This window comes from Coenobita brevimanus, chromosome 60, assembly GCF_032717465.1.
Source record: "Coenobita brevimanus isolate Jiangsu-jjx chromosome 60, ASM3271746v2, whole genome shotgun sequence".
Classification (NCBI taxonomy): Eukaryota; Metazoa; Arthropoda; class Malacostraca; order Decapoda; family Coenobitidae; genus Coenobita; species Coenobita brevimanus.
In genome coordinates, this window is record NC_137013.1 from 37,708,202 (window position 1) to 37,719,251 (window position 11,050).

General features: G+C 39.9%; 1 protein-coding gene across 1 annotated transcript in view; it reads left to right on the forward strand.

The window, feature by feature from the left end:
• spn-E (tudor domain containing 9 protein spindle E) overlaps positions 1-2,448 on the forward strand; it is a 79,410-nt gene extending 76,962 nt beyond the window's left edge. Inside the window, exons 28-29 of the mRNA XM_080275164.1 lie at positions 1,016-1,173; positions 2,337-2,448. Of these exons, the coding sequence (XP_080131290.1) occupies positions 1,016-1,173; positions 2,337-2,448 (270 nt within the window). The remainder of the gene's footprint in view (positions 1-1,015; positions 1,174-2,336) is intronic.
• Positions 2,449-11,050: the final 8,602 nt, after the last annotated feature.

Genomic DNA, 11,050 nt, shown 5'->3' on the forward strand with positions numbered 1-11,050 from the left:
AGATTGTTGGTTTTGGTGTCATTTTAAAGCTGAATAGTTGTACTTTATCATAGTATGTTCAAAAAAGGAGAGCAGGGAAAATAAAATGTCAAAATGATGAGTTGAAGTTAGGTGAAAACCAAAAATTTTATACCTTGCCATAGAAAAAAATTTGGCAAAAAAAAGAAATAATAGATATGTAAATCTGGTTTAAACCATGCACAACTTCAGTAAATTTACCTTTACATTGTTATATAGGTAATGGCAATTTTTGTATTTGATTGCGTGGTAAAACGAAAGGAAAAAGATGCACAATTTTATTTTAGTCTCGGCCGCGTATTCACTTCGCAATCTTTTTCTTTGATTAGTCAGTGTAAATACACTTTTTATGATAGGATGCTGGTTGTGGTGTTATTTTGAAGCCAAGTAGTTGCACTTTATCGTATTATGTTCAAAAAAGGAAAACAAAGAAAATAAGAAGTCAGAGTGACGAGTTGAATTTAGGCAAAAACCAAAAATTTTATACCTTGCTGTAGAAAAATATTCATCAAGAATAAAGTGATAAAGAAACAAAGCCAAGAGTCAGACCAGCTGTACAGTACCTGCCATGCATAGAGCAACCATTTTGTGACGTCACGCTTGAGTGTCTTTGTTATTACATATAAATGCGATTTATGGTAAATATTTTACAAAAGTTTCTTAAAATGGCGATTAAAAGCATCATTGGAATTTCTGAGGTTGGATTTGAAACAACGATCAAAATCGTCATCGGAATCGCAAAGGGTTAAGGTACATTACAGGAATGTAAACTGAGGAAGGGCAGATGTATAAATGATGTAAGAAAGTTAAGCACAGTAGTAGCATAGGTATTTGGAATAGTTTGGAAGGGGAAGTGGTGCAAGCAAAGAACATTCTTGTGTTCTGAAACAGCTTGGATAAACGTAGATATGGTGACAGGACAGCTTATACCTAGGTCAGATACTGTATAAATTACTAAACTAAGTTAATACATTATTGTCCACCTTAACAACAACAGGTGCCAGAAGAGGACATCCTGCGACCAGACACTGATGGCGCCCTGGATGATCCTGAGAGCTGCGTGTTTCCCCTCCATTGTGGCATCTGCCTCAGGCCAGAGAACGTGCAAGAGGAAATAAGGATGCGCCTGGAGGAAATGAATATCCTTCGCAACAGGTAAGATGAGATGATGAGCTCAGGCAGCAGATAAAATGAGTTTTTGTGTGAGTAAGATTTGATGAAAAGCAGATGCGACAGATAAATGAAGTTTTGGCCAAGTGTGATTTTAATTTGGGATGAACTGCAATAGATCATTGTTACTGTGTTGATGAAGGTGACATAAGTCAGTGTGTTCATTGGTGCACACAAGGGCAGAGAGGGGGATTGTTTAATCTCAACACACCCACTGACAGAAGAGAGGCATTGCAATTTCTCTGTGCCTGTTAAATTAATCTCATCAACCAGAGGATGCAATATTTGCTTCTACCAGTGTGTCTATATACAGTATAGCCAGATTCCATAATCCTGTAAGGGTGACCACAAACAAATCTCTGCCCTTTGGCTGCCCTCCCTTCCAATTCACACACCTCTCACTCTGTCCCTCCATCTTATCCTTGATCTCTCCCTCCCCGTCAGTCATATTCTTCTAGTCAGGCTCATTCTTCAACCTTCCATATGGACAAACCACTGCAGAGTTTTTCTTGTAATGCTTTCAGTAGCAATGCTTCCTCACATCCCTCTTTGTATCTCTCCGTGTAACTCCACAGGCTTAATTAATGTATTTCCACTGCCATCACTCTTGACTTGTGTCCATCCAACTGGGTATTTCTTCATGCTGCCACCAAATAATTTTATTCAAAATAGAACACCTTTAGAGTGAAGATGGCTTATGAAGGCAGCATCTAACTTCTCCAGGTAATAAAGTCTTTTCTAAAGTAATTAAATCATCTGTAGATAGCTAGAATAATATACAATAGACCCTTGCTATACCACGTCAGTTGGAGAAAACCCTGGTCCGATAATCCGGTGATGGTCCCCCTCCTGAGGTGGGATTTCAAGCAGAATGAAAAATAAATGAGCAGAATAGCATATTCTAGGACCAAAAATGAAAGCTATATCCATTTTACACTGCCGGCCCATAATTTCACACCCGTGTCGTAGCACTTCTTCATGACTAGCACAGTATTGCTACAGTGTAACCATGAAACAACTCAATAACCATGAGTGAGTGAGAGCCAAGTTGGGGTGAAAAGGGTAGGAAACCTGTGTATTATACACTGTACCTGTATAGATGGATGTAGACTGCTCACACTCCCACTCTCTTCATACGTTGTACACAGAGTTAACTGTAATTCATTGTCACTGTTGGCAAAGATGGTTTCTGATGGCTGTGGTGTCACATCTGGTATAGAGAACCATGAGGTGCTGGGGTTGGGGTCCTGGAGGCTTTAGTGCTGGATCCTGAGGCTATGTGGAGGTTGGGAGAGGATGTTGATGCTACAGACACTCTGGAGATCTCTGACTTTGTGTGGATCTTCATGGCAGCAGGAGAGGGCACAGACTAAACTGGGAGATCTTAGCCTGGACCTTTTTGGCTGTTGCAGCTGCATTGCCAACTCAGTGAGCCGCATGACCTTATAATGTTCAGCAGTAGGCCCACCAGCTTTGTCTGTGGTGGTAAGGATTGTGTCTGCAGCATCAATTCCTACGGTCAGAGATAGTCCAGGTGCCTCCACCTCCTCCTCGTCATTATCTTCCTTCTTTGTTTGTGACTTGTTGCTGTTCAGCAGCAATCTTCTCTTCTGTCTGGTGATGGTAGCCAGGTACATTAGCATCCTTATTCAGCCACTCTTGTAGCCCCTCAGCAAGGTTCCCCTGCCCTGCAGCTGCCAGCATTTCTGCCATCCTTGGTGGGTCAAACCTCTCAAAGTCATGTAATGGTGCTGGAGTCTTGGGGGTTCTGAGGAATTTGCACTACCAGTTCTTGAGTGTGGCAAGAGACACATTCTTCCATGCCTTTGCCCAGTTGAAGATGGCATCTTTGATGGTGTACTGAATAAAGTTATGCAAGGTTTTCTTGCCTTTGGTGCCCTCTTAGCCTTCCTGGTCCATCCCATCCTCAGTTTCAGTGAGGCACTGGTGCAAGTAGAGTTTCTGTACTGCCTCTCTGCACTCTGTAACTTCTTACTTCATAGGCTGGATAAGGGCAGAAATGTTGCCTAGCAGGAACAAAGCCTTGATTTATCCATATTTTCAGCAGAGATTGGTGGAGGAAGGATGGGCTGGTGCATTGTCCAAAAGTAGCACTTCCTTCATGTTGTCGGGACTGATGCCAAGCCCCTTTTGGTGCTGCCCCACGGAAGGGTTGAACCTGTGGTGGAACCAATCATGAATGATATCCAAGGTAAACCAGGCAGACTTGTTCCCATGGTACTCCATAGGAAGCTTGGCCATGATGTCCTTGAGTGACTTAGGTTGCTTGCTTTTACCCATTATGACAGGCTGTAGGTGATGAGTGCCATCAGCTTTGACCCAGGCCAGAATGGAGAGATGCTGCTTCATTCTCTTATGCCATGGAGTGCTGCCAGTATCTTTTCATGCCTGGGTATTTTGAGGGGAGAGCACACCAGAAGAGACCAGTTTCATCGGCATTATAAATTTGGAACCCGTGTAGACCCTCATCCTCCATCAGTCTCCTTAGGTGCTGTACAAATGACTCCACAGCATCAGCATTGGCGCTGAGCATCTTTCCAGTTAAAACTTTGTTAACAGTGCCATGGTACCTCCTAAACATCCACAGCCAGCCATCACTACACCTGAAATCTCCAGCTTCAAGGTGAGTAGCAAGCTTTTGTGCTGTGTGTTGGATGTCCAGGCCATGCACAGGAAAAACCCTCAGTTCTCATCTGCATGTACGATGTATACACAGCATCTTCCAGTTTCTCTTTCACAGCTTCCTGCTCCTGACCACAGCCTTACCCTTCCTCATGCCTTCCATTTTCTTTATAATCTCCCTTGTTTTGCCTTTGGCCTTCTGGTTGTCATACAGGGTCAACCTCTTTGTGCCATACTTTTGAATGGGGGTAACCCCCTCTTGTGCCTTTCTTGTGCGCCTCAGTGAGTTCCATCTTCTCTGCAGTAGTCATAATCCTTCTCTTTGCTTTCTGAGTAGAGGAGGAGGTATGAAAAGTAAGTTTTCACAATCAGTATTGGGGACCACTCTTCATACTTGAGACACATGTTGTGGTGTCAGGATACTATGATATCATAACACACTACATAATAGGTAGTGCATATATGCTGTTAATATGTACTATAGAGGTTTGAGGAAAATCGTGCCTAAATTTAAGAGCTCGAGGAAACAGCAATAGATTCTTGCTAGGGAATTTCGCACACAGCACATTGTGACGTCATGCAGAACTCACACCACACGCCTGATGAAAGAACACCACACGTGTACACATGCCCACACACGACCCACCCAGTCATATAGAGGGGAAATTGGAAAGACAGAGCAGAAGGAGTTGGGTCGCAATAGAAGATGGGAGAGGCACGGTGGAAATGGCAGGAATAGAGGACACGGCGTTAGCTAACATAAACCACCCCCACCTTAGTACTGCTTGTCATGATAACTCCCTTGAGAATAAAACTGCAGTCAAACCCCAGACTCATCTTTATCTTTCTCCTGCTATCCACAACAAGACCAACTTGAAAATTCTTTCCTCTTACAACCCTATAATCTAACATTTTTGGAAACTCCTCGGCTACGGCAATGAGAGTGGAAGTGGAGCTGTTAACACAGTGGAAAATGCAACAAGACTGAGGCCAACCATATGCGGGACAGCGTGTCCACAGCCTCCGTTCCGCCCGGACTTACAGGAAATAACCTGATGTGCCACCGCTTCCTGCCCACACCTTCTCAACCTAGACCAGGCGAGTGGGAAGAACTGCCGCCAGCATTGGTAACTGCATTCTGGGTCACCCCACGCAAGGGGAGTGATCAGTTGGCCCGCTTTGTGCGCCCTGTGTGATAGATAGTATATATTAAATGTAGAAACTCATGTCTGATTGGACAAGAAGTTGTAGGTCTGTGTGATTTTTCACATTTATTGGGTGGTATCCAGTATGTCTGATGGTTTGTCTGGGGTCTGTCAAAGTGTTCATTAAATCCGATATCCAGTCTCGCAAAGTCTAGTAATGCAAGGGTCTACTGTACATCATTGGCTTTGAAACTTCATGAAGTGTCCCAGATGCAAGATTAGCAGCATAAGCGAGGGCTTTCACTGTTGTATACGAAGTTATAACATCTTTCCTCTTGGCTTTTGACTGTGTGATGACTACTCCTTCACTCATCTGTACTTAATTTGTGTGTGATAGAAGTGTAGAGGCTCTTGCTTCCCTCAGAGGTGTCCAACAACCTGCTAAGGGTGAAAAAAACCTGTGACATTTAACTGATACATGGTTTTGCTGCAGGCTGGTTCCATCCAAACGGGAGATGGAAGAAGAAGTTGAAGTGACCTGCCCGCTATGTGATGTAGTGCTACACACCCTTGCTGACCTCAAACTGCATTTCTCATCAGTCAGGCACAAGAAAAATGAGATTCACTTTATGCATGAATCTCACCCTGTGTCCCAGCAGTGATGCCAGTGGTAATTGGTACACAAATATATATCTCTGGGAAGATAAGTATGCTTGGTATAGACAAGTACAGTTGCCCACATTTGTTTTCACAGCTTTCTAAATATAATGAAGACCTAATTTTCCTTGTGTCTAGAAGAAATATCGTGATTCAGGTATATGCTTAGTTTTTATTTGATGAATGGTTATTCCTGTTAATACTATTTAAAAATGTTTTACACAGTGTTCATGTGTATACTGAGCAATTTTAGAATCAGATCACATTATCTTTTTTTGATAAATGAACATGTTTGTATTGAGCATATTATAGGATCATATAACCTTATTGTTTTTTGCTAACTACTGTTACTTTACATTATGATACTGTACTTCCAGTATAACATACTGTAATAGATAAGTGCACTTTCCTAATGCATTATATACATGTATGTAGTTTGTAATTTAAATAATCAGATTGTTTAGTTAGTAAGCAAGTGTATGATGTAATAATTACAAGCTACATTTTCCTTAGAAATAATGATGTATCAGCTTCTAGTTGGGTCTGTCCAAGAATATTACTGAAGAGTGTACAGTTGTGTTCTACAGTAAAACATCTATAAGTTAGAACCCTTTTAGTCAGGGTTATGATTAAGTTGGCATGGCATATAAATTCGTTGATGAAAATAATTTAAAATTTTCGAAAAAATCATCATAAAAATCCTGGAAAAAACTCCCCTAAGTTGTAAAATGTCTTGTAATGGACACTCGGTCTCGGCATGATGCACTAGGTTCATCATGTTTAAGGCTGAGGGCCCAGTGAATCCACATGCAGCCTCCCAAGCAGTGTATCCACAGAGTTGTGTGCACAGATTTTCTACAATGACTCTGATAGTGATTAATTTTGCATACAATAGTACATAACAGTAGTTAGCATTGTATCCACAGAGTTGTCTTCTCAGATTATCTACAGTGACTCTGATAGTGATTAATTTTCCATACAATAGTGCATAACAGTAGTTAACAGTATCCACAGAGTTGTCTGCTCAGATTTTCTACAATGACTCTGATAGTGATTAATTTTGCATACAATAGTGCATAACAGTAGTGAATGAGACCTGTTTATGAAGTGTATATGAAGGGTAATGATGATGATGATATAAAAGGTAATAGTGTTCGTAAGGCCTGTATAGAGAGTGTAAGGTAGTGCAATTCATTATGGGTAATGTTGCACTGAAGTGATCATTTGCCCCCCCTAACACCCTCTGTATCCTACCAAAAGGCCCTCCTTATGCATGGATTACATCCTCTGCAAACATGGTAATTTTTTTCTGGTTTGTCAGGAGGCCTCACATTTCCCATAAGTCAAAATTTCAGTAAAGTTGGAATGCCCTCACTCTCTAGTATTGCAGCTTAAAGAGGTTTTACTGCATACAGTATTTGAAAACTCGTTTGTTGGACTTTTTTTCCTTTTTCCCCTCCCACAGGTCCTCATTACTTTTTCCCTAAGAGTTAGAAAAAAAGAAGATGGATAACAATTTTTTTTATATCTTCTTAAACACTCTGGCTTTTAAAGGTACAATTCTACTAATAACTGCCCCTCCCTCCCTCCCAAAAAAAAGTTACTTGTTAGCCACAATGCTGTACCAGCACATTAACCTGTATTTTAGGCATTTTTTTTTTCCTCTCTCTCTCTCTCTCACTCTCTTTCCTCACATTGATGCAGTGCCTGCCACATACAAACAGACCTCATCATCAACATTTTTTTTCCCCTTCCCCCTCGGTAAATTACGGAAACATTGCTTAACCCTTTCACCTTGGGGGTATTTTTTTGGTTGGTTTTCCCACACATGGGGGTTTTGAGATACATAAAGATAATTGTTATGATAAAGTATTCCACACTAAAAATAGACCATAATTTCCTGAGTAAAATGATGTCAACCATTATGTAAAAAAAATAAATAATAATAATAATTACCTGTGTGGTGAGCTGTCAAAGCCTGTGGTGCTGGAGCTCCTCCACTGCCAGATGTATGCCATTCAGTATAGTGATAAACTCAAAGCTGTTTTTTATGTATTTGTTTATTTATTTATTTTTTTTATAGCACTTTCATTTTCACACTCACTTTCATCTGACAACATACCGGTAATCTGAGTCCTCAGACATCGCTTCCATCGTACCCAAGTAAGCTGCCGTGGCAGCAAAATGTCATGTACTGCATACCTCGACATACTTCTCATACGTGATGAAAATAAGATAATAAAATAGTCCTCCCGCAATAGCAACTCCACAGTCTTGCTACCTCCTGATACTGAACCACTGTTGGGCCCCCAGTACTGGTAAACAAATATAAAAAGTCCAGAAAATGTATACGTGTCACCCAATGGATACAGACATTTCCTTAGTGGCACATCAACGTGCCACCCACTGTGAAAGGGTTAACAAAGATTAACTAATGCACATGAAGCTAATTTTCACAATTTTCCCCATGTACCGTATATTAAAAGTTGTAGTACTGTAGAACGTGTTCCATACTTACATTGAGATTTGCCTTTATTCAGTCCAACATCAAAGTAGGGCAAAGGAGAAAGGGGCCATCTTGGTACTGGTGTCTGTGATGTGCTTTTACCCTCAAAATGTAAATTCCCCGTTCAGTTCATAAAAGGATGAGAGAGGCAGCAGCGATGAGTATAAAATTATACTGACAGCTAGCTGTACATCCGTATAATTGCCATAAAGATGTCATTTTTCCTCTGGAGTTGCATGGTATCATTGCTACAAGAGTGGTAATAAATAAATAAACATCTCAGGTGGTAATCCACTACAATGTCATGTTATTAATAACTTTTTTAAAATCTGTGATTTGTTTAGATATAATACAAGACCAGTTTACTTAGTTTACAGTTACAAAACTTAACTTATGCATTTTGGTATAGTATGCACACTTGATTAGAAAATTATCTTTACAACATTCTGCCTTTACATTTTGAAACTGTGATTACCGGTAAATGTTTGAAGAAATTCTCCAGTAACTACTCACTTGTATATGACTAGTAATTTAATCAGTATGATATAAACTTTATGATACGTATGAGGTAAATAGTTCATTCAGGAATATTTGCCTGAAAAAACAACAACAACAACAACAGCAACACTTCGGTGTGAAATCAATAGTCATCGGTGTAAAGATAGTTTTTTGATCAAGTGTACAGTTGCAAACTTCCAAGGTAAAAATAATAATCATAATAATCATCATCATCATCATCATCATCATCATCACCACCACCCGGATCTCCTTTCCCACCCTAGGGCAGGGTGGGGAGTACAGTAGTAACATCCAGATAATTATCTGGACGTTGCTCTTAATTATTATTGTTATTATTAGTAGTAGTCGTATTACACTCTCATCTTAAATGTCAGGACCAACTTGCCTAGCCCTGGGCTCCTATGCATCCATGGGGCAACACAGGATTAGATGATGATTATTATTATAAAAAAAAAAATCTTCTATGGATAAACTTTATATCTTACATCTACAAGTAATGTCCAAAATAAAAATCTGATGCACAGCATTGGCTTTTCGACCTGTTCAGACAACACTGAAGTTGCTGGTATGAGATTTTGAAGCCAAGATCTTAAAGTAATACTACACATTGCTCTACAATACATGATCAGTGTTCTAGGATGATTTTGGGTTCATTTACAGTCACTTACTGCTTTGGAAACACTTGCTTCCTGGGCTTTTTACAACTGCCCATTACTTGCTGTTTAACAGTGTACCTGTATGCTCTAACCTTTGACTCTTATCAACTGCCTAATCCTTGCTGTTACCATATGATTTTACTAATCTTAGGATAGCACCTAGTAATGAAAAAGTAATGAATTGTTTTGTATCGTTCGTTTATAAAGGCTCCAACGTGCTTGCATGCCTAGGCTATATCTAATCCCTGCAGTTCAAAATGCCTATCCTAAAGCAAATAAAATCATCTGGAGATAGCAAGAATAAACTAAATACATATGGATTATAAGCGGTAATGAAAAGCAGACTAAATAACAAACCTTCATTTCCTGAATACAGCCACGACCTGGAATGCAATGGAGTTACTTCAAGTGAAAATCTATCGCATACCGATTTATCATAAGTCAAGGGCCTTCATTTGACCTTTAAAAAAAAATAATAATAATAATTTAAAAATGCCCCCTCAGTGGCATCATGCTTTCCACTATGGGTAACATCCTTGCCGGACACAATTTCCAAGTCGCAAGTTTAAGTATTTCAAACAAAAAGTTATCACTCCACTTAACCCATGGGTTGCACAATTACATATTTTTATCCCACCCCATGATGTGCACTATATATATATATATATATATATATATATAATTTTTACATCCAAGGCATCTGGTGGGGAAAAAAAAAAAAAAAAAAAAAAACCATCTCTGCATAGGGCCATGCGTGAATTTACATAGGGGAGTTGTGAAGAAAAAATTAATATATATATATATATATATATATATATATATTCTGCTTTTTATTATAAACTTGAAGATAAACATCCAGGGCATCATCTGGTGAAAAAAAAAAAAAAAAAACTCTCCTTGCGTAGTGCCATGTGTAAGTTTGTGTAGGGGTGGAGTAGTTAGCAATGATGCACAGCCAGAGCTGTGGCTCGCAACGTGACACTACCCAGCCTGAGCTGTGGCTCACAATGCGATGCTACCCAGCCTGAGCTGTGGCTCACAATCCACGGGTTAATACCACACACTGCATCATTTGTTGCGCACTCACACTGTTATATGGCGATAGCGATGGTATTTCAATGGCCTTGCATATGCAAGCAAAACAATAGGAAGACGATCATAGCAAATGTAAACACTGGGCGGCCAACTTGGGTCATACATCTGACTAGGATTGTGCAGGCAGCACTGCATGGGATTTTCATACAGTCACCACAATTACCCTGTGTAAATTCTGCTGTCGTTAACACAAAACTGTGTATAACTTTTATTTTGACTTGTACTACTAATTAATTGCATACCTAACCATCATATACCAGATCGTGATTGTACTGACTGACAGAGTCTAAGGAAACCGAGCTCTCCCTTCATGTCCCATAAGAGGTTTGGTAAACCATTGTTGTTGCTGAGCAACCCTGGTCTGTATAAGGCAGATGCAGCTGACCAACCGACTGATGGTATCAGCCTAGCTTTGTCCAGCATTAAGTAAACAATTCCACCTAGTTAATTTTACTGAACTGAACTTTATGGTACCATACCGTATTGAACCCACTGAAAATCTGAACATATTAGGCATCCAGTGCCACAAGGGCGACTGCACCAAAATACAGAAAATGGGATTTTGCTTGATCAAGGTGTCAATCTATATGCTCCACATGTTTTGAAATGCCAAGCAATTTTTTTTTTTTTTTTTTGCCACA